Source organism: Sorex araneus, chromosome 4, assembly GCF_027595985.1.
Source record: "Sorex araneus isolate mSorAra2 chromosome 4, mSorAra2.pri, whole genome shotgun sequence".
NCBI lineage: Eukaryota > Metazoa > Chordata > Mammalia > Eulipotyphla > Soricidae > Sorex > Sorex araneus.
Genome location: NC_073305.1, coordinates 110,675,076 through 110,700,315, shown reverse-complemented (window position 1 = coordinate 110,700,315; position 25,240 = coordinate 110,675,076). Strand labels below are relative to the sequence as shown.

Here is a 25,240-nt window from a genome sequence, read left to right as displayed (position 1 = left end):
ATATAAGGTCCTTATTTATACATACTAGTCTTCCAGCACTGCAAGTGGTCATTATACTTGTCCTTTCTGTTATTACTTTTTTTTTTTTTGCTTTTTGGGTCACCCGGCAATGCACAGGGATTACTTCTGGCTCATGCACTCAGGAATCCCTGGTGGTGCTCAGGGGACCATATGGGATGCTGGGAATCAAACCCGGGTCGGCCGCGTGCAAGGCAAACGCCCTACCCGCTGTGCTATTGCTCCAGCCCCTCTGTTATTACTATTTGTTGTTGTTGTTGTTGTTGTTTGTATTCACTTGCTATTTAACCATCATGGGCCTTTCTTAGCTCTAGAGAAAGGACCTTTCTAGCTTGAAAGTTTTGTGACTGATATTCTGCAGCAAAATAGCATAATATTCTCTGTTTCTTAACTTTGAGCTGCAAAGTTTTGAGGAAGTTATTGGCTTTTTAGGAATAAAGATTTGATGTAGGCTGAATTGAGAACAAAAAACAGGCAGATTGAATAATTAAAACTCCAGAAGTAAATAACATGATTGAGGATGGGAAGTAAGGTATTTATGGGAGCATACATCTGAGAAGGCTTTAAATTCTCTGTGGTAAGTCTGCAGATGGAGTTTATTAGAGCGTTTCATAAATTTCGGCATCCTTTAAGTGCAGGCATTCTAGGCATGAGGTGGTGTGAACAGGGAATGGAAGATCAAAATGCAATGGCATGCTGGACCACAGAGCCATCCTTTAATGCCAGAGCTACACTGAGGGGTTTAGCCTTAATCATGCTGCTCTCAACATAGAGAAGCCAGGATGCGACCATCCATCTTCCATATGTTCTTCCCTCGGCATTTCACTCTTGGAACTCATAGCTTTGCTTCTAGATTTTATTTTTAGAAGATATTGCTTCACATTGTCTTATCTGGCCTTCTGTTAACATGTAAAAATAACATGTCACTTGTCTGTATTCACATACTTTTCCACATCTTTATTTTCATCATACTTTATGTTTTATCTCTCATATTGTCATTCTGTATACCACAGATAAGTGAGAAAATTTAGTATTTGTCCTATTTGTATTCTCCTCCTGCTTAATTCACTTAATATGATACCCTCCCTTTCACTCTGGGTGCAGTGAACTGCTTGATTTAATCTTTTTATGATTACATAGAATACCACTGTAAATATGTACCACAGATGTTTTGTTACTATTTATCCAATTATTTGTTGTTAGGCATTTTTTTGTTTTATCCATATTCTGTCTATTTTACCCAGCGCTACGTAGGTGTACATATATCTTTTCAAATTATTTCAACTTATTGTGTTTTGGTAGTAGATGCTAAGAAGTGGAATTTCTAGGTCACATGGGAGCTGTAGTCTTAAGTTTTAGTGAAATCTCCATATTATTTTCCAAAGATGTTGAACCAGACAAGCTTGCTTCTTCTGAGGTTTCCTACTTCCCGTATGTTCTATCTTTGAACAGGTTGCCCAAAATAGACGCTGAGAGTTTATCTTTCCTCTTGTCATTATCTACTTCTCTTCTAATATTATTGTCTCATAAAAATTTTTCTTTGTGGGGAGGGTCTGAAGCAGTGCTCAGGGCACTTGGGAGACCCTTCTGGTGGTTCTCAACCAACAGAGTCTGTAGTTCAATGTGAGGGCTTGAGGATGTGGTGCTATTCTGGCTGTTTGGTGCTAGGGATCACCGGATGGCCCTGATGGTACTTGAGGTCATTGAGGGCTGTACCCAGTGTTGCTTGGGTAGCCATATAGTGCCAGGGAATGAACCAGAGTTGGCATATGTAAGACTTATACCTTAAATCCTGAGCTATCTCTTTGGCCTCTCTTACATATTTATTAAATCTGTATACTTTTCCCTATGGGCTGGAGCGATAGCACAGTGGTTGTGCTTTCGCCTTTCATTCGGCCAACACTTGTTCGATTCCTCCGCCCCTCTCAGAGAGCCCAGCAAGCTACCGAAAATATGGAGCCCGCACGGCAGAGCCTGGCAAGCTACCCATGCATATTGGATATGCCAAAAACAGTAACAATAAGTCTCTCAATGAGAGACGTTACTGGTGCCCGATCGAACAAATCGATGAGCAACGGGACTGGGAAACATATACTTTTCCCTAATCTCTCTCATTTTCAGATGCAGATAAGGGTTTTTTTTTATAGTAGTGTTTCAGCTAGTCCTACAGCTAGTCCTGTTCTTTAATCCATCCATTACCCTGACCATGGTTAGTCTAAAGTGCAACTTGATCACGAGACCCTCTAGTCTAAAGATATGGCACTTAGGATCAAGTATAACCCCACACTGTATATAGATTAGAGACGACCTATTCTGCTTCTGCTTTCCTCTTTAAGTTTAAATTCTTGCCTTATTCTCTTCAGTCCCTGAGATTCAGTCCCATTAGTCTTATTTCAGTTTCTTGATTATGGCATTGGTTTATTTAACACTAGGCTCTGGAGAATTCTCAGCCTACATCTCAGATTCTTCTCAATTTAGCAAGCTCCTAATCATCTTCCAGGTTTTAAATCCCCTTAGAATTCCCTCTATTATGTTATTTATATGGCAGTATAGTTCCTAATTTATTGTGTCTTCCAAAATATTTTTAATCTCTGTTAGGGTAATAATGTGCCAATAGTACCTAGAATAATTCTTTTTTATTTTGTTTTATTTGGGGGCCATACCTAACTGAGTTTGGGATTTATTCCTGGCTCTGAAGTCAGGGATCACACCTGGCAGAGCTTTGGGGACCATATGTGGTGCCAGAGATTGAACATGGGTCAGGAGCTTGCAAGGCTACAATACTACCTCTCCAGCCTTTGAATAATTCTTGACTCCTGCTAGATGCTCATTATGCAAATTTATAAGTGAAAGGAAGAAGAGTTTCCTTTCTCAAGATAGCAGATAATAAAATTTCATGTGATTTTACTTCATAATATCATGACATAAATGTTTTAATGCATAAATTGTTTTAGTGACAAATATAAAAAAACCATGGATACTAATCAGAAAATTGAACCACAGTAGTAATTATGTACTTTAAGATTCTGAAATTTAGTGCCTTTAAGAGGCACATTTTTTTAAACCACTGTGAGATACAGTTACAAAGCTTTCACGATTGAGTTTTAGTCATACAGTGATCGAACACCCATTCCTCTACCAGTGTACATTTTCTAGCACCAATGTCCCCAGTGTCTCTCCTGCCACCCCCACCCTACACCACCCCTTGCATATATGGCAGACAATTTCCCCTTCTTATTCTCTCTCGACTTTGGGGCATTATGATTTGCAATACATATACTGATAGGCCATCATGTTTGGTTCTTTATCTACTTTCAGCACACACATCCTATCCTGAGCGATCCCTCCAACCATCCTTGAGTTAGTGATCCCTTCTCTATCCCACTTACTTTTGTTTTTTGGGTCACACTCGGCAATGTACAGGGGTTACTCCTGGCTTTGCATTCAGGTATTACTCCTGGCAGTGCTTGGGGGACCATATAGGGTGCTGGGAATCGAACCCGAGTCAACTGTGCACAACCCTACCCACTGTGCTATCGCTCCAGCCCCCTTAAAATTTACTTTTAATTAAATATGTTTACTAGCTACTTTAGTTGTAAATGCAGCTTCATAAATAGTTGAGTTTTCATAAACTAATAATCTTATAAACTCCCTTCTTTTGAGACAATTCTCAAAATGATTCAATATCGCTTTTGATTCATTGCTTAACTTCATGTGGGAGATTTATGATTTTTAGTTATATGCTCTTGTAGGAATCCACAATTGAGATTGATGACAATATATAAAGACATTATGTCAAAAACATTTATTCTTGGGGCTGGAGTATATTACTGAAGTTAAGGTGCTTGTATATGTTTGATACCTAAAAACTCCAGGAGTGATCCCTGAGCACAGAGCCTGAAGTAAGCCTGGCACACTGCTGGGCGTGGCCCCCAAACCAAAACTAAACCCGAACAAAACTAAAACCTAAAACAAAAACCCTTTTATTTCTTACTTAAAAACATGCTATGAGTTATGTAACATTTCCGAGACTTTTTAAAATTATCATTTTGGAAATGAAGTCTCTTTGAAAGGTCAACAGCACTGATAAAGACTCGGAACTTACCTAAGCTGACTGCAGAATAAAATAAATTAGTTGAACTTGGTAAGGGAAGTATTATGGGGAGGGGTGATATAATAGAGTATTACTAGTAATTTTTATAATATACATTGTTTTGTTTCATAAAATAAGAACTTTCAGCAAAATGTAGTAGTGTGAATGGTGCGACAAATTGAAAAGAATATCTCAGTAACACAAAATAATACAGTAGTAAGTTAGTAGAATCTAAAGTCATATTGCAATGAATTAACAAAGAAATACATCTTTTAAATTAATGATTACCTATAAGGAAAATTATATTTGAATATCTCCTTACCAAAGACATCTTCAAATAACTTAAAATTATTTATCCTAGCATTTAAAACTATTGCCAATCTGAAACTCAGTATTGAATTTCTGATCCCAGTGTCCTCCAGTACAAACTTTGAGACTTCTATGGGTTTTTATTTTCTGCTCCACTCTTCTAATTATTTGATAGCTACCCAAGGGATGAGTTTAAGCCTCACCTAGATAATTAGTTTCTTAGTTTTCCTAGGTCCTTAGTTTCTCTAAGATCAAATATCTTCATCTGTAAAATGGATAAAATCAGGAGATCTCCTAACTGAATAAAATGAAAGAGATTACTAAATCGAATAGTAATCTCTATAGGTACCATTGATTTTTGTTATTGTTGTTGTTTTTGCTTTTTGGGTCACACCCAGCGATACTCAGGGGTTACTCCTGGCTCTGCACTCAGGAATTACTCCAGGCGATGCTTGGAGGACCATATGGGATGCTGGGGATCGAACCCATGTTGGTCGAGTGCAAGGTAAATGCCTTACCCACTCTGGCCTCATTTTGTTTTTTTAATTCGAACCTCTATGTGATGCAGGGGATTGAACTTGGGGCATTGCTCATTCAAGGCATATGCTCCAGTCCTTTGAGCTGTCTCCGAAGCAGTCTTGTAATTTTTATTTTTCCTGTGTCAATTTGTCTTTCAAGAGACTGAGAGTATTTCAAGGGTTGGTCTGTGTTGTTTTCCTATTTCCTGTTAAATTCTTTGATCACACTCAGGATAAAACATTTACATTATTAAAAATAAATAATTCAAGATAAATTATTTCTGTCAAAACTAAAGTGCCCTTAATGGTGTATCACTATCTTTCCTTATATTCTCTATAATAAAAGTATATAGTGTGTTGAGTTTATGCAAGTTTTGTCTTGCTAGGTTTATAATAAAATCATAAATATTTTACCATTAGCTTTTGTATCTTTTATCTTTAGCTTCTTAATTTTATCAGTGAAATTCTTTCATTTGTTAATGTTTTAGTTCAGTTCATGGATTTGATCACAATATTGAAACTGCTTTGGAGCCAGTCTATATATTAGTTAGAACCAAGGGTCCTTGGGATGGGTTCTTTGGTTGGGACCTGACTATTTATTACTTATATGAACTCAGCTCTGGTCCTTAGTTTCTCTAAGATCAAATATCTTCATCTGTAAAATGGATAAAATCAGGATCTCCTAACTGAATAAAATGAAATGATCTTTGTAAAGTATATAAGCACAGAGGTTTTATATCTTAGTGCTAAGATATAAAGATTAGTCTCTATAATAAGGATTTTTTGGTCTGATTTAATCATGGCACAAGAGAAAACTGTACAATTTTACATGTTAATTTTATGGTGGAATTTGGGATAACTTTTAAAACCACTCATACCCACTATTTTATGTGATATTTTGATCATAAAATAGTAGGTTCTTTTCATAGTTTTGTAGAATTGAACTGGCTTACTTCATTGTGTTTTACTTCTTATAATTTCATAGTAACAAGGCTAGTTCTATCTGGAGCAAAATATCGCTTACATGGCTTTCTTTATTATATGATGCAATTATGCCAAGAAGTGAATTCAGAATGATTCTCTCTAAATATTTAGAAGTCAAATCAGAGTTAATGACCAGGTAGAGAAAAGTCATGAAAATAGAACTGATATGCAGTATTCTCCAAGGGATAATTCTAAAGTAAACTTCTGTAAATGATGCGGTATCTTGTGCATCACTTGCCTACCTATGCCTATTCTCAGATTTCACTTAGAAAACATTATAAATTTATATCCTGACCACAGTATGTCCTTAAATACTGAAGGCAAACCATATTGTGGGGATTTCACTTTAACCACAGAGAAATGGTTTCAAGTCCAAAACCACAGGACCAAGAAAGTAGTAGATCCGGGAATAGAACTGAGAAGGCTTTGATTCCTCCTCACATACCAAAACCACAAGGTTCTGTTGCTTCTGAATGTGATGAATGACACATCAGCTAGATCCACCAACACATGAGACATGGGGAAGAATCTTTTTGAGAGCACTGTCTAAAATTCATGCAGTCTTTCTAAAGGCCTTCTTGGAAACCAGAGAAGTGGTCTGTGATTACTAATTAAAAGGTGCCATTGCACCTTTTAGATAATTCTCAGCTGGTAATTGTGTCCGGATAATCAGTTGTTCCCACAAAATTTGCTTTTGAGACTTTAAATTTTAACATTCTAGTTTAAAAATGAAAAAAAGTAAACATTGTAGTTTACAAAGTTGTTCATAATGCATTATATGCATTTTGTGTTTTAACACCAATTCTACCACCAGACTGACCTCCCTCCATCTTTGTCCCCGTTTTCCCAACCACTCCCCGAACTGCCCCCTTAGCAGGCACAAAAGAAGTAATTTTATATTGCTTGTTTCAACTAAATGGCTAATGAAATTATCAGAAATACTTCAGTGAAAGAAAATTTGTGAAAATTATTACATATTACCATAGGGTTACTAAGTACTTGTCTGAGGGTTTACTAAGCTGTTTTTTGCTAGTTGAGTCTTCTGTGTTATTCTTTTTATTTTTTTTTTAAGTTTTACTTGAGCTCAGTTGGCTTCTTTATTTCTTTCCCATGGAATTTGGTGTGCTCCTACTGGGATGTTATACTGTGGAATTTGGATGTGTCCTGCTCCAGGACTCTAAGATCTATAGAACTTGGCCAAAGAGTTTACAGTGGCTGTGGGGTGTGGTCATGGCTTCTGAGGCTTCAGGAAGTACAGCGGGGTAGAAGTAGGCTGCTCGCCCTCGCTCCAAGAAGACCCCAGAGTTCTCAGTCTGAAAACCAGTGTGCCTGGAATTTTTGTCCGTTTGATGTCTCTGCAGAGATTAGTTTTGAAGTAGTGGAGTTGGGCCATTGACATAGCAACAGCTACGGGGTATGGATGTGGCTTTGGTAGGGTAGGGTCCCCCTTCCTGAGGGTACCCCAGAGTTTTTAGTTGGGAGAACCAGTGTACCCTCGAATTTTAGTGGCTTGGCTTGCATTTCCTCAGAGATTTAGTGGTGAATCTGTAAAGCTGGGTGGATGGAATTTATATGACGGCAGCTGTGGCATGTGTTGCTGTGGATGAGTAGGTGGATGAAGGATCACAATCAGAGTAAACAGACCAGTAAGCTAACATTAAAATATAAATACCCTGTGTATTTCAAAACTCAAAAGGCTTTTTATACTTGATCATTATTGGAGTCTTAGACTAGGATTTTAGTGTTTCCAACATAAAATTTTGATTTACATTTGCTATGCATTAACAAGTACCACTTATAGTCAAATAGAACTTCATTAATTTGTTGAATATTTTGATTTCCCGATTTTCACCATAATTTTGCTACTGCTGTTTCTTCTGTAATATATCTCTAATTTTAAATAGTAATTGTTTACTAAAACTCAATCGGTTTTCCCCTTAATCTGTATCTCTTGCTAGAAGTGTCATTCTGTTATTGTAACACTTATATGCCCTCTTTGTACCACTGTGTAATTAATTCTTACGCACTTTTCATCCACTTAAAAATATTTTAACTTATACTAAATTTAAAATTACTTGAAAGTAGGGGCCATATTTTTGTCATCTTTTCATTATTTCAGAGTGCTTTTTTCTGTAGTAAACTGCAATAAGTATTTCCTGAATTACATATTTAAGTGTAGCTTTAAAATAAAATATTTTGTCTTTTCTGTAGACAAATTAAATTTTTTAAAATCTTATTTTATCAATCCTAATGAAATGTGAATTTATTTTTATTCCATAGGTATGGCATGAACTGCCTAATTCAGTTTGAAGATTTTGCCAATAGAAATGCATTTCGTCTGCTGAACAAGTATCAAAACCAGTATTGCACATTCAATGATGATATTCAAGGTAATAAAATGCAATTAGATAAAAATAATCTGGCATTATATTCATAATTATATTAATTTGTAATGTTTTAAATCAATAAACATATACAAGGTCATCAATTATACTTGATTTCACACATTATGACTCAATATTTAATTTCATAAATTTTTGACAGGCACCCCATGATTCCTGAATATACTTCATGAGTTTGAAGTTAGCACTCCAAAATCTGTAAATCCCCAGTGATTATGACCAGAGAACAAATGAACTGTGAGAAAATGTTATTCATAGTTTAAATCTGCAGATTTATGTCCTTTCTCTTTAATCTTCGCTCAGTCATTACCATTTCTGAGCTCTTTTATTTACAGTGAGCTATATTGTAGAAGTTTGTCCTAGTTACAATATTCTATGCAATAGTTACTTAATATTGTTATTATCAGCTTTCTTTTTGTTTTTTTGGCTTTTTGGGTCACACCTGGCGATACTCAGGGGTTACTTCTGGGTCTGCACTTAGGATGACTCCTGGCTGTGCTCAGGGGACCCTATGGATGCCAGGGATTGAACCCAGGTTGGCTGCGTGAAAGCAAATACCCTCTCTACTGTGCTATCGCTCTGGCCCCATTATCAGCTTTCTTGAGTTGACTAAGTTAATTGTCATTTTCTTGTTTGCCTTCCAGCTTCTAAAGTTTTGCTTCTGTCCTTATCTCCATTTCTTTTTGACTCTCTCTTCAGCCCTGGGTTTTTGTAATCCACATCGTGTTCCTAAATAAAAATGTAACAGACCTTTAACAAATAATATTTGTTGTGTTATTGCTTATGACTACCAAATTCTGCAAGATAGAAACAACTACCAAAACATTGAAAAGGAAAAAAATGCTTAAATCATCTTTGGTTCTTAGCATATAACACTTCATTATTGTGTAGCTCATCAGTCCTTTTCTAATCTCTCTTGTTTTTAACCAGATATAGAGGTTTGTGTTTATAGATTAGTTAGGGTTTACTACTCATATGAGTGATCTAGAAATCATTTTAAGTATATTAGAGTAGTAAAATATAGATATAGATGGAAAGTACTGGAAGAAATTGCAAAGTTTTATTTCAGTCTTGAGCTATGGAGAGTTGAGCTATGTAATTAAGTTCAAAGAGAAAGAACTGCTCTGTAATCTGTATAAGTTTATATGTTGAAGTAATACAATTAGAACTGGTAGTTTAATGGGGAAACAACAGTTTTTATTCTAAATAAGTTTCACGGTAATTTCATTCCAGCATGTTTGTAATCAAGTGGTGATCATCACAGATAGGAATCCAAACAAAAAAATGCAATAGGATCAGATTTTAATTACTGACTATTCATTTATCAAAGGGAAAGTCATGATGTTAACCTCCAAATATATCACAGCAGAGCCATAATGACAGTACAGTGGGTAGTACATTTGCCTTGTTTGCGTACAACCCAGGTTCAATCCCTAACAGCACCGATGGTCCCCCTAGCCTGCCTGCCAGGCTCAAGAGTTGACTCTTGAGCATAGAACCAGGAGTAAGCCTCAGACACTATCGGGTGTTGGCCACCCCTCCCCGCATCAAAGAAAAAAAAAACAATCCCAAAAACCTTAAACAAACCCCCAAAAACACAAACAAAACCTAAATATATCAAAGCATTGCTATGACAGGCTTATTTTTTTATTTCTCTGTAATGGATTTGACATGAGTCATTGATTGCAGCAGAAGAATTAAATGGTGCTTAGTATTCCTTAAACTCATAGTACAAATAAATGAATGGATTTGTATACATATTAAGTTGTAGCTCATGTAGTTTGAATAATAGAGATAGAATTCTAAACCTGGGATCTGGGAGATAGATCAGGGGTCAGAGCGCATGACCCTGCATTGATCTGGGGCACCACAATAACTGGGGATAGCAGCCCCCATCTGTTGGGGAGGCCCTTTCTTCCCCCCAACCCTCAGCACTTCCAGGGTGCCTCTGGAGGCTCTTCCTGCCCCTTCCCTACATTTCCTCCCCCCCGACCCACCCCAGCACCTACATGGCTCTAGCAGCAGTGCATCCTCTGGCCTCTCACTGGACCGCAAGCTCGATTGGCGAGGTATTGTCACTCATGGACCCTGAACTGCCGGAGAGCCACTAGTGGGACCCCAGCACCCATTCCCACAAACCAGTGAGATTCCAGACTCCGTCCTCTTTTGGCTCTCTGTGTCACCATGTTAAGCCATAGAATACTTTGGGGGAAAGACTTTAATGATAATGTTCCGTGGCTGTGTTAAAATACTGTTAATAATGGCTCCAAGAGCTCATCTCACAGGCACAATTGGGGTCATGGGAACTGCAGGCTCTATTTTCTGTACCAGTTACAGTGCTGTATGATGATTGCAAAATGTGAATAAGTATTTGAGCATTAGAATTTGCCAGACTTGGAGGGTTACTCAAGGTTATTTATTACTTTTTCAGGAACAGCGTCTGTGGCAGTCGCAGGCATCCTTGCAGCTCTCCGGATAACCAAGAACAAACTGTCTGATCAAACTATTCTGTTCCAAGGAGCTGGAGAGGTATCTCTTTCATACGATACTAATGTTCTACTAGACTCGTGAAAACGGCACTCACTTTATTTACAAATTTGAGAGTTGAGGTTCTGTTTGCAAAATGGAAATTATTTAAATAGTGACAAATTGAATATTGCCAAAAACAGTAACAATAAGTCTCTCAATGAGAGAGGTTACTGGTGCCCACTTGAACAAATCGATAAGCAACGGGATGACAGTGACAGTGACAGTGACTCATTTTTCACAGGAGGCTTTGGTATAGAAGAGGAAATAATTGTCAGCTTAACCAAAATGTGACAAAAATATTTTGTTCCCAGTATAGTTCATGAATACAACTTCAGATTAATAAGCCTATTTTGTTTTTCCTTAGTTAAATTTTAAAAAAGACAAAACTAGGGTGAGATGTAACTCTTTAAAAAGCTATCTTGTGGGATAATTTTTTTTTTTAATTTTGTTCTTATTTTGCCTTCCTCAGGCTGCCCTCGGGATTGCGCACCTACTTGTTATGGCCATGGAAAAGGAAGGGTTATCAAAGGAGAAAGCCTTGAAAAAGATTTGGTTGGTTGACTCAAAAGGATTAATTGTTAAGGTAAGAATCTGTCCTTTTTAACCAGTATAAAAATTAGTATGCCATTCTGAATGCTGTTGTCAAAGATTGCTCTCCTCAACACACTCTCAGTCCTCAAGGACCATTGGATGCAGCCCGGGAGGCCCACCAAGCACCACCATGTATGGCCCTAGAGGCCCCTAGTTCTGCCTCTAGGGGTGGCTCAGGGATTCCTGGCAGGGATCCCGAGAAGCACAGCATCCTTGGCCCCGGCACTGATCCTCCAGCCTGGTTGGCTCAAGATCTGATGAAGCCCCTAGACCTTCTGTGCAGTGCCTGGAATTACCCCTACCTTGCAAAAAATATATATAGATATAGATATAGATATATCCACAAAGGTCATCATCATCATCATCATTATCCTGTTGATTGTCGAATTTCCTGAATGGTCTCAGTAATGTCTCCATTTGTCCTAGGCCTGAGATTTTAGCAGCCTCTCTTTACTCATCCTTCCCAAGGATGTCGCATTAAGGGTCTTTCAGGGTCAGGGGAGTGAGACCCAGCATTGTTACTGGTTTTGGCATATGAATACACCATGGGGAGTTTGCCAGGTTCTTCCATGCGGGCAGGAAACTATTGGTATATTTACCAAGATATACAAAGGTAGCCGTTAAAAATGGATGATTGCACCATCTAATAACATCCATACTTTAAAGAAGAAAGTTACATGGTTTTGTTACAGAGTTCATCTGAAATATGAGCAGGCAGCTTCCAAAATATATGTGTTTACCACTTGAATTATTTTAGTTTTCAAGTGTTGCAGCCTTATACTGTTAAAGATAAAACACTAGCTATTGCACCCTTAAAAACTGTCAGGCTGTGGAGATAGTTCAGAGGACTGATCGTGCTTTACAGGTGAGAGCCTAAGGTTCAATTCCTGCGCTGCATGGCCCCCAGAGCACCACTGGAAGTAACCTCCAAGTACCAAGGCAAGAGTAACACCCAAGTACTACTGGGTTACCCCAAATGATAAAACAAAGGACTACTTCTCAAGGAATTCTGGAACAGGGCTCAGTGGCTTAAAGTGCTTGTCCAGGAGACTCTGGCCCTTGAGTTCAAACCCCAGTGCCCCTCCATGGAGGAGACAGGGCACTTGCCAACCCTGGCAGCACAACCTGGTGTGACTCATCACCTCCCCTGCACCCAAACAAAACAAAACAAATTAAAAATTAAAAATACATTACACTAAAAGAAATTTGCTGTTTTGGAGAACCTGGGACACTGCAATCTGGAAAATATTTTGAATCATTGCATTAACACAATGGAGATTACATCTCCCTTGCTTTGAGATTATTCAACCTTTAAAAATTTTGTATTTTTTTGCATTTAGCATAAATAGATCCTCTTATTTGCATGCTTTTTTTTTCTTTTCGGGTCAGACCCAGCGATGCTCAGGAGTTACTCCTGGCTCTGCACTCAGGAATTACTCCTGGTGGTGCTTGGGGAACCATATGGGATGCTGGGGAATTGAACCTGAGTCGGCCGCATGCAAGGCAAATGCCCTTTCCGTTGTACTATTGCTTCAGTCCCTATTTGCATGCTTTTTTTAGTAGAAGTACCATTCATGTTGTACTAGGTTAAATATGGTTATTTTAGTTGCAAGTAAAATCATTTCTAAAACTTTTGTTCTATTCTGTAAATTTCTTGTTTCATGTGGGAGGCTTGGTAACTTAATGAAAATGAATAATTGGTATTTTATAGAAATCACATGCAAATTTATTTAAACAATATACAAGGAAAATATTTGAATATATTTTTATTGACATGTTGTTGGTCAGTTGTATAATGGTGTCAAGAACTGGAATTTTTCTCAGACTCACATGCTTTCAATAAGCCTTCACAGTGAGTTACTAATTGTATTTCATGCTCTGGGCCATGCTCTTTTGCCATAAAATGTGTGGAATCTTACTTATTGTTTGGTGAGGCCAAGCAATTAAAAATAAATAAAAGCAATGGCACATTTTACTTTTTATTGTTAGTCTGTTAATGATTTTAAAAATCTTCAATATGTTTTCTCTCATTAACAGTACCAGAAAAGGACAAACACGTGGCGTTAGAATATAAATTCAGTTTCCAGTAGTGGGTGAGAGGCGGGAAGCCAAGAGGATCACAGAGGAGATATAGGGACAATGGTCGAGGGTGTTTGTCACTTTGGTGGTGGTGGATGGAATAATTTTGTATGTTGATGCCATAAGCTTTATAACTGCCTCAACTTTAATAAATTTACTAAAAAGGTTTTATCTTACAGTATTTTCAGTAATCCCATATGTCCCATTTGGGTTTCTGCTTTCTCTGTCAAAATAAACCCCAGGCAAAAATTAATTATAATATTTTCATATTATTAAAAGAAAAAACATGTTAGAAAGTATAATATAATAAAGTAAGATCAGCTAAGTCTAGTATAAAATGGGATTCTTCAAAATATTGAGTACATAAATCTCCTATGATTTAGTTATTCCTTTTGTGTATTTCTCTGAAAAATATAAGCATCCTTATTAGAAATCTGAAATCCAACATGCCATTTTGTGCGTACAGCACCTGGTCTAGACAAGGTCAGACCCGAACACCTGAAGAATCTGTTGCCAGTACTCATCAATACACTGGCTCGGCTCTTCACTTGCTACCTGTCCGTATGCAAGGTTCTGTCCCAATGGAAAACCAGCAGGACCTTTCTGTTGTACAAGAAGGGAGACATCCACGATAACGGCAACTATCACCCAATTTTCCTATTGTCCATCATCTGCAAGTTGCTCACTCGAGTCATTCTGAATAGAATAGGCAGAACACTAGATGAAGGACAACCATGTGAGCCAGCCGGGTTCCAAAAAGGATTCAGCACTATTTACCATATCCACACTGTGACCAAACTCATTGAAGTTTTGCAAGACCACCAGGATCTCACCATTCTACAAGGAAGCGATCATTGACGTAAAGAGAGGGGTTCGGCAGGGTGATACCATTTCACCAAAACTCTTCAGTGCCACCCTCGAGAACATCATGCAATGACTGGAATGGGAAGGAATGGGAGTGAAGATAGATGGTCGACAACTACACCACCTTGCTTTGCTGATGACATCGTTCTCATAACGTCAAACATTAGCCAAGCGGCACAAATGCTGGCCGACTTCGACCATGAGTGTGGAAAGGTCAGACTGCAGCTGAGTCTCAACAAAATGATGCTCATGAAAAACAAACTAGTCCCTGATGCTCCATTTGCTCTCAATGGAACAAACATCTCTGAATGCAGCAGCTATGTGTACCTGGGTCAAGAACTCAACATGAGGAATGACTTGGCGTCAGAACTGCGCAGGAGGAAGAGAGCAGCGTGGAACGCCTTCAAGAGCGTTGAAGACGTGGTTAAGAAGATGACGAAGAACTTCCAGCCCAGGCACATCTTTTCGACTCCACCTCTTTTTTTTTTCTTTTTGGGTCACACCTGGCAATGCACAGGGGTTACTCCTGGCTCTGCACTCAGGAATCACCCCTGGCGGTGCTCAGAGGACCATATGGGATGCTGGGAATCGAACCCGGGTTGGCCGCATGTAAGGCAAACGCCCCACCCGCTGTGCTATCACTCCAGCCCCTCGACTCCACCTCTTCCTGCACTAACATACGCCTCAAAGACCTGGGTCCTACAAAAACAGGATGAGTACACTATTCAGGTATCCCAAAGAGGAATCGAAAGAGCTATGCTTGGAATTTCACATTTCACTCAAGTGAGAGAAGGAATCCGGAGTTCCGATCTCCGTCGACGATCAAGAATCAGGGTTGTGGACGCTATTGTGGCCACATGACCTCATATCTCTTCATTCTCAGCAATGGAAAACAGATTATCGAATGCTTCTTTTCCAGCAGGTCCAACTTTGGGGCGGGAAACTCCAAACAATAATAGTGAGTTTTTTGTTGAAATATTGAATGTAATCAAAGTAAAGATAAAGTAAAGTGAAATTTATCAACTACATAAACCCTGAACGAACGGTTTGAGGCTCTTCATGTTCCTAGATAGAGCAGATACGACTGGACTACACTAGCACGAGACAGGGATGAATGGAGATGTTACTGGTTCCCACTCAAGCAAATCAAAGATCAACAGGATGACAAGTGATACAAGTGATTAGAAAAAAATCTGTGCCTTCTGTTACAATTGCAGCATTATTTACTATGGCCAAGTTACGGATATAACCTAATTGCCTAGGAACAGATGAATGGAAAAGAAGATGTGATATGGTCTATACTACATGATACTATTCAATTATATATGTGTACATATGTATACACATAAATATGTAATATATGTACATATACTCATTTTTTAAATTTTTTTATTTGGTTTTGCCCCGCCCCACATATATACATTTTTTTAAAAGACAAAATTTAACCATTTACAACTACATGGAAAAACTTGAGGTGATTGTGCTAAACAAATCTATCATATGAACATGAGTAATATGGTTTATTGACATATGAAATTTAAACAAAGGAAAGAAACAAAAATCCCAAACAATCCCAGACCGTGGAGAACTCAAAGAGGAGAAGGGGATGGTGGATGGGTCAAGTGGGTGAAGTGGGTCAAAATTATATGGTGGTATGTGGAAGTTAGTTGGTTTTTTTTTTAATTGAGACATCATGATTTACATGACTGTTATGTTCATGTTAGTATCATGTGTACAATGTTCTAACCCTATAACCACCACCAGAGTGTCCACTTCTCTTCACCAGTGTTCCCCTTCCATCTGCCTTTTCCTGCCCTCCTCTTTGATCAATTCTATTATGTAGACAGTTACCTTTGGCCATTTCTTATTCCCTTATTATGCTTCAGTATAAGATTATTGGTATCTATCTCTTATCTTCTGACTGATTTCACACAACATATATTCTCTAATTCCATCCACATAGTGACAAATTGCATGATTTCATCTTTTCTTAAAACTGAGTAGTATTCTATTTGCATATATGCCCTCTTTTTTCTTTTCCCTTCCCTTCTGTCCCCTCCCCTTCAATTCCCTCCTCTTTCTATCCCCCTTCTCCCTTTCCCTTTCCCTTTTCTTTTCACTTCCCTTTCCTTTTTCTGTATTTTCTCTCTTTCTTTCACATTCAGTTGTGTTCAGGGCTTACTTGCTTACTCCTGGCTCTGTTCTAAGGATCATTCCTGATGGTTCTTGGGTGATCATATGTGGTGCTGGGGATTTAACCAGGATTTTTCCCATGCAAGGCAAATGCTTTACCTCTGTATACTCCCTCTAGCCCTATATTCAAGTGCTTTATCTAGTCCTCTACTCCTGGACATCTGTTTGGCTGTCCCCTCTCACCACAGAGCTTGGTCATTGTGATTAGTACTGCAGTAAATATAGGAGCACAGATATCTTTTTGAAATAATGTTTTAGGGGCCTTGTGATAGATGCAAAATATGTTGGATTGCTGGATTGTACAGAAATTCCTATTTTTGTTTTTTGCTTTTTGGGTCATACCCGGCAATGCACAGGTCATACCTGGCTTTGCACTCAGGAATTACTCCTGGTGGTTCTCGGGGTACCATATGGGATGCTGGGAATCGAACCTCCAGGTCAGCCCTGTGCAAGACAAATGCCCTACCCACTGTACTTTCACTCCAGCCCCCAGAAATTCCATCTTAATTAAAAGATATAATAAAACAAAACCCTAGCTATAAGAGAGCCGAGGAAACATAGTTGGGACCTGTAGCCTCAAGATTAAAAGAAATTATTCTAAAAGCATTTTGGGGTTCTGAAATATTTGCCACATAGGGACTCATACAGACATTAATCTACTTTTTTTGTCTTTATATCTGCAGTTGGTTATATACATATCTGGGGTAGAGTAACAGGCCAAAACTATGTTGTATTCAGAACGCTGAGAGCTGAAATTATGATTGCTAGAAAAAGTGCTTTTTCAAACCATCAGCTTTATTTAGTAAATGTCCTAAATAAATATTGCAGTGCTGTGAGAATGAAAATGAATAATGATGAACATTAAAATAATTATGAAATTTAACTTATAGTGGTTCTATAAACAAGTAATTTAGATATTTAGTGTAAATATCATGGCAGAGTCTGGCAAAGTACCCATGGTGTATTCGATATGCCGAAAACAGTAACAACGTCTCACAATGGAGATGTTACTGGTGCCCGCTCGAGCAAATCAATGGATAATGGGACAACAGTGCTACACTATAAATGTCAAATGATTCCAAATTCTTATTTGTGTTCATAGTTAGAATTTCACTCTTCTTTTTAATAATGTATAATTATTTTCTTTTGCTAAATTACTGAACAGTAATGTGGATATGAGCAAATGGATTCAAAAGTATGCCTTTCATTAAATCATTACAGGAAAAAAGAACCTCTTATTGCCAGAACAACAATGAATAGAAATAAACGAGTAGAAAGATGAATAATAAAAATTAAAATTAACTTCTATATTTTTCAACTTAAAATCAACTGCTATGTTGACAGCAGTAGTCAGTTGTTACTGTTATCAAAGGCAATACAATGTCAGTGGCATACATACAACAGAATTTTTTCTCATGTATCTTCGTCAGTGAGAAAGCTCACTAGGTAACTGGGTGAGTGATTGGCTGGATGACTCTAAGCATCAGGTTGGGTCAAGGTCAGCTTCACAAGGTTTTCATCATCTGTGGGTCAGTAGCCAGCTAGGTTATGTCTTCTGAGTCAATGGCAAAGGCACAAGGGACCAAGTGAAAATTCATTTCCTCCGGTGGCCTAATCTTGGAATGAACATGCTCCAATTTCAGTCTACGTTTTATTGACCAAAGAAAGTCACATGGCCATATCCAAAGACAAGGGTTAGAAAGTATACTCTATTTTTGGTGAAAGAAACTGTAAAATTACATTGCAGAGATCATTGACACAGTAATAGAGTGATGAATTGGCACCAGTTGAATTTATCACTTCATCTAAATTAAAGTCAGTTTAATTTGGGTGGTGAGGTGCACATCCAAAAGTAATCAGTTTATTCCTGACTCTGCACTCAGGCATCGCTCCTGGCAGTACTTGGAGGGCCATTTAGAGGGTACCCAGGGTCGAACCTGGGTTGATCACATGCCAGGCAAGCATCCTACCTATTGTACTATCGTTTTGGCCCCTATAATCAGTTTTGTTCATTGTTAAATTTTCATTGCCTAAAACAATCTTTTTCAACCACTAATCATCAGACTAGTGAGTGACAGCCTGCAGGTATGTAAAATGTTGAAAACCGTTGATCTAGAATATTATCTGGGACATAATTGCAAAAAAGAATGAATGATCTGACAACTGGGGAAGAAACTTCAAGAATAACTCTAACATGTAATATGCAAAAAATCTAAACGCAGATCATATATAATATTCTGAGTATTTTTTTTTTGCTAAAATGTTTGGCATACTTATGATTTCTTCATTTTTCGCTTTACTTAGGGACGGGCTTCCTTAACACATGAGAAAGAGGAATTTGCCCACGAACACAAGGAAATGAAGAACCTAGAAGACGTTGTTAAAGAATTAAAACCAACTGCCCTTATAGGTAAACTTTTTCTTCCAGCCTCCCATAACTGTTACCTCAATTTATTTTGGCCCGGTTATTGTGCCTGCTACTGACTTTTTCAGTGTAATTTTGACTTTTGGAATACTAACCATTGGAATTCACTAATACAATTACATAGTCACTGAAACAACAGTACCTTGTAGACCCCTAGATTTATATTTTTTTCTTAATTGTGCTGAACTATGTGGCTCCTCTTAACCTGGCATATTCAGCACCTTCCCAGACTTGACTGCTCTAGGAGATTTCTCAAGCAGTGATTTTAATGCCAAAGAAACACGTGACAATATCTGAGGATGTTTTGGGTTGTGATGCTAATGGTGGGTAGTAGGGACAGGGGAGGCATTGGACACACTGACACTCAGTGAGCGGAGTGTATGGATGCCTCCCTTGATCCTTTGGCACACGGAGACATCTGCACAACTTGGAATTGTCCAGCTCGATATGTAAGTAGAGCTGAGGCTGAATAATATAGGACTAGACAGGCCTGGGAGACAGCGACCATATTTTTTATTTCCTTACATTCCTCTGAGCCCTTGGCACTGCAGCTTCACTTTGCATGCTGCAGGATGCAATAAGATGTCTAATATGATCAGACTTAATTTGGATCTCAAATTATCTCAAGAGAAGTTCTGAAACTTTATCTATAAATTTGTGTGTATATAACATCAGCCCTGTGTAGTCTCCATTTCTAGACCCTGTTGTGAAAGGGCTGACAATATTGAAAATAATCATGATAGCCAATACCAACATAAATACTTTTTTGATAAGAGACTGTATTAAGCCTTTATTGTTTTGGTATATGTGTTCTGCTGGGAGCTTTTTTTCATTCAAATATGATAATTGATGTATTCTTCTATTAAAATTCCTTCAGCAAGTGATATTACAATTCAATAGTTAATTTGAATGATTGTTTAGTGGTTCATAAAATATAATCACTTTATAGTCCGAGAAATTAAAATGTTTGTAGAATTGTTTTTAAAGATAATGTATAGGATTATTTTAATTTTTAATACCTGTAATTCAATACCTTAAATATCTATAATCAAAATTCCTAATATGCTCAACTCAATTTATTACGAGCTAGATGTTATATGTTATATTTTTATAGCTACCTGTAGATTATTTGTCTTAAAGATTCTTAACCTTAACAAACTTGTTTTTTCTGTCATTTTAATACAATAACTCTATATTTTGTTTGCTGTCTGTTAGAAAATAATCTGATACGTCATTGTTGTTTGGGCATGAGCTTCTTGAATTAATCAATTGTAGCCCTATTCACTGGTTTCTCATTTCTGCATTAGGAGTTGCTGCAATTGGTGGTGCATTTTCAGAACAAATTCTCAAAGATATGGCTGCCTTCAATGAACGGCCTATTATTTTTGCTTTGAGTAATCCAACTAGCAAAGCAGAATGTACTGCAGAGCAGTGCTATACACTAACCAAGGTAAAGCAAAATTGTGACTGATGTTTTAATAATCAGATTTTGATTCATTATAGGAACTCAGAATATCTAACCTCTTAATCTTTAAAAATTTTATGTGTAAGGTTGAAAGGATGTGAATGGGTCAGAATAAGACCTATTCCTTTTGTAGAATGATGTCATATTTTATTGATAATTACCATCAAGTGATTCTGAAATTTCTAAAATTTAAACATTAAAATAAAGAAGCCAGTGAGATAGTTTTGTGGTTAAGGCATTTGCTTTGCATGCAGCTGACCCCAGTTTACTCTCTGGTACCAAATGCATCCCCTAAGCACCAGCAGGAGTGACTCCTGACCCCAGAAGGTATGACACACCCCCACAAGATAAAGGCTCGATTCTAAATATTATTAAATAGCCTTAACTTAGATATTCAGCAACTTTGAAGCATGCAGGATGTAAACCATACTTTTATTTGTTTGTTTGTTTATTTATTTATTGCTTTTTGGGTCACACCCAGCAATACACAGGGGTTACTCTTGCCTTTGCACTTAGGAATTACTCCTGGAGCTGCTCAGGGGACCATATGGGATACTGGGAATTGAACCCGGGTCGGCTGTGTGCAAGGCAAGCGCCCTACCTGCTGTGCTATTGCTCCAGCCCCAACCATATTATTTTTACTTCACTAAATCCTGGGTTTGGATTTTCATGCCATGATGGACCATTGGACAGTTCTTTCAATGTCCACACTCCAGTAGAATAGCCATCCTAAAATGTCAGTACCTGACTGCTCTTTTTAAAAAGTGATTTATTATGTATTTATACTATATATAAGTAATATATATATTCAGTGACATATTGATGAGACACTTTCCTCCCTTGTAATAACTTCAAAATAGGGGCTGGAGAGATAGTACAGTGGGTAGGCATTTGCCTTACATTTACCAACCTGGTTTCCATTCCCGGTACCATATATGGTCTCCTGATCATTTCTAGTAGTGATCCTTAAGCAGAGGCAGGAGTAAACACTGAATGTGCAAATATCAAATAATAACAATAACAGCAACTTCACTTGAAAATGTCAATACAACAAAATAGAGGTTGAATCATATATATTGAACACATTTATCTTAAAAATCAAAATGAACCAGAAAATATAAACATGACACAAAGATGTCACTATACAAATCAGAACTTGATGACTCTACTTAAAAATTATACCATTGAGTGTTTATTACTAAAATCAGTAAAGTTTTGGTAAGGAGCCCCTCCATTTTTTAAATCTGTCTTGATATAGCGTCAATACCTTCAGTAATATTAACTTTTATCCTCTCAAGTGTTAAATTTGCCTCACGTTCTTCATAGACTTTAGATTCCTTTTTTTATTTTTTTAATTTTATTTATTCATTTATTTATTTATCGCTTTTTGGGTCACACCTGGCGATGCACAGGGATTAATCCTGGCTCTGCACACAGGAATCACCCCTGGCGGTGCTCAGGGGACCATATGGGATGCTGGGAATTGAACCCCGGTGGGCTGCATGTAAGGCAAACGCCCTACCCGCTGTGCTATTGCTCCAGCCCCTAGATTCCTTTATTTATTGGGTGTTAGGGTGTACCGGGTGTTCCCAAGGGCTCAGGAGGCCTGGAGACCCCTCCCAGTGTTTCTCAGCTGTTGAAGTCTGAGGGCTCTACAGCGGTGTGTAGACCAGGTGGTGCTGGAACTCAAAATGCAGCATACAAGGCATGCACCTTGAGTCCTGCATTCTTTCTCTCTGCCTGGCTTTAAATTCTTAAAGAAAAATAATTTAAATCCTTTAAATAAGAACACAATTTTAGTCCTGTACACTCACTGTATGTAATAGGCACAATGAAGTGTTTACTTTTTTTTGGCAAATTTCAGTAACCCCAAGAGCTTACAGTCTCACCTGAAATTACATATTTAATTATATATGTAATATATAACATACATTACATATTTTGCATATAATTATATATAACATATACTATCTGGTAACAAAAGTAGACAAATTCATATTGCTGTGTTTTTAAGTTTGTACAAATTTGACACGTATGGCCTAAGCCCTTGTGTCATTTCTGTGTTAAAAGACATTTAAGGATGAGAATTTAAACACTCATCCAGGCAAAGAATTCTAGGATAAGGGCTCAAAGACTTAGTACCTGACCCGGGCTGAATTCCTGCCACCACACGTTCTCCTGAGCATTGCCGGTGGGCCTGTCTTGTTGGACCTTGGCATTAGAGGACCTGAGCGACCCAGCATCCTCAATCCCTAGCACTGAACTGCCAGCGTAGTTGGTTGAGCATCACTCAGAGTGACCCTTGACTTCCCTGAGCACTGCTTGGGGGCCTTTGCCTCCAGGCCCCTCCACCCCCAAATAATCAGCCAATCAAAGAACTGTAGAAGAAGTATTCTGTCAGTGGTTTGGAGTCCCCACTGCTTTTAGGACAGGAGAGGGGTTTAAAGTTTGTTCGTTGCAAGAGTTGGACCCCTGCTTGATCCTCTGCAATGTGTGGCCTCCCAAATACAGCAGGAGTGTCCTGTAAGCCTCCTGAGTACCACAGGATGACCCATTGCATTCCTTCACCCTTGCATTGAGCTACCAGATATAGTTGGATGGGAAAGGCTCTGTGGCCCAGTGCTCATTGCCCTGCTTGGAAGTGCATCTCCCAATAAAAAATAACCCTGAGCCCTAAAACAACAAAGGCTCATTGAACTGTATGAAATTATAATTATGCAAAAAATTTGTTCATTTTCTTCTTATATTCACATCTACATATATAAGATTATTTCACCAACCCATCTATTTAATGCCATTTCTACTTAAAATATGATTGTAGAAGAGGGAGAAAGTTTGGACATTAGGGAATAGAGGGAGATAAAAATGAACTTGTATAATGCTGTACATCTCTTCTCAAATATAATTTTTAAATATTATGCATATATAACAACTAACATGTATATCAAATAGTTTACATTAAAAAGTTGCTTGTTGAAAAATACATATATATTAAACAGAGGTAAGGCATCAGACTTACCTAAAAAATACAATTTTGTACAGAACTTATATTTGTACAGAATTATATTTCAGGTTCTTATACACATTGATAAAAATTTCTGTTTTCTTTCCATCTAATTTTATATACCGAAGATGATTGCATCATATTATAAAAATGTTTATATAAGAGGTTTATTATGGCATTAGTTTAAAAAGAACATTAAGAGGCTGGAGCAATAGAGTAACAGCTAAGGAACTTGCCTTGCGTGTAACACCCCTGATTTGATCCTCTGGGAGAGCATATAGGACGCCCCCATCCCATCCGCAATCCCCCACCTGCCCAGATTGCCAGGACTGAACCCCAAGTATTCTAGAGATCCAGGTTTATCCCAGCACCACATGATCTGCCGAGCAACCCCTAGGAGCAAACCCCCTGAACTAAGCTGGAAGTAGCCCCTGAACTCTGCTGGTGTAAACTGCCCAAATAATAAATCAGTAAAAAAATGATGTTAAGTTAATATTATTAACATCACAAAGAATTTAACCTTCAGCTATAAAAGGGATGAGAATTTTAACCCGTTCTCTCATCATAAACTGTGACTTGGTGCTTTAAACCAGTTTGCTCAGTATTTTCCCAGCCACGGCTCCCCTCCCTATCTTGTTTTCTTCCTGTGGTCTCCCTGTCTTACAGGATGGTTTCCTAATCTCAGGCCGAGACCCCCTTAGACTATCCCGGAGATGGGCAGTGGAGCCAAATGGCCTCCTATTGCGAAAAGCTGCTTTAGACTTTTTAAATATATTTCCTAGGTTACATATGCTTTTGAGGTTGAAGTTTACTATTCCTGTTTTAAGATGCTGAATGCTCTCAACTACTTTCTACCCTCACTCTCAGAGAAGATAAATGCTTCCCTTTTGATTAACAGTATAAACTGCTACAGCTAAGAAGCTTTATAAAGCATGCATGTTCTCATAAAAAAAATATAAAGATATTAAGACTGGGGGCTGGAGCAATAGTGCAGCGGGGAGGGCATTTGCCTTGCACGCGGCCAACCCAGGTTCGATTCCCATATGGTCCCCTGAGCACCGCCAGGAGTAATTCCTGAATGCAGAGCCAGGAATAACCCCTGTGCATCACCAGGTGTGAACCCCTCCAGAAAAAATATTGACTATTGCGTGTTTGTTGGGCTGGAGCCATAGTGCAGCCAGTAGTGCATTTGTCTTGCATTCGGCCAACCTGGGTTTGATTCCTCAACCCCTCTCGGAGAGCCCGGCAAGCTACCGAGAGTATCTCGCCTGCACGGTAGAGCCTGGCAAGCTATCCATGGCGTAGTTGATATGCCAAAAACAGTAACAACAAGTCTCACAATGGAGACGTTACTGAGGCCCGCTCGAGCAAATAGATGAGCAACAGGAAGACAGTGATATAGTGCATGTTTGTTGTGTTTGGTTTGGGTTTTGTTTCGGGCCAGGGATTCAGCACAGGGCCTCATGTGCCCTATCGCTTAGCTGTATTCCCAGCTGGATACAGTTTTTGGTAGTTATTAACAAGAATCTTTCATTTGCTAATATCATGTAATATCAAATTACATTTATTAATTTTGTTTTCTATATATTGTTTTCTCATATAGTTATTTATAACATGGAAATATGTAAAATTTGTCTCAGTGATTATGTTGAAGTTTATTGGCCTCTTAAATTGTAACAACCTGTCATTTTTTCAGATATTTTAATTATCCCATGTCTAGAAATTTGTCATTTGAAACCGATATAGAAGTGTTGATAGGACAATGT

General features: G+C 38.1%; 1 protein-coding gene across 1 annotated transcript in view; it reads left to right on the top strand.

Annotated features, from left to right (window-relative positions):
- Window positions 1-25,240, top strand: part of ME1 (malic enzyme 1) — a 137,699-nt gene that overhangs the window by 105,519 nt on the left and 6,940 nt on the right. The window contains exons 7-11 of the mRNA XM_055136663.1: window positions 8,203-8,312; window positions 10,756-10,853; window positions 11,323-11,436; window positions 18,885-18,990; window positions 20,313-20,455. Coding sequence (XP_054992638.1) covers window positions 8,203-8,312; window positions 10,756-10,853; window positions 11,323-11,436; window positions 18,885-18,990; window positions 20,313-20,455 — 571 coding nt within the window. The remainder of the gene's footprint in view (window positions 1-8,202; window positions 8,313-10,755; window positions 10,854-11,322; window positions 11,437-18,884; window positions 18,991-20,312; window positions 20,456-25,240) is intronic.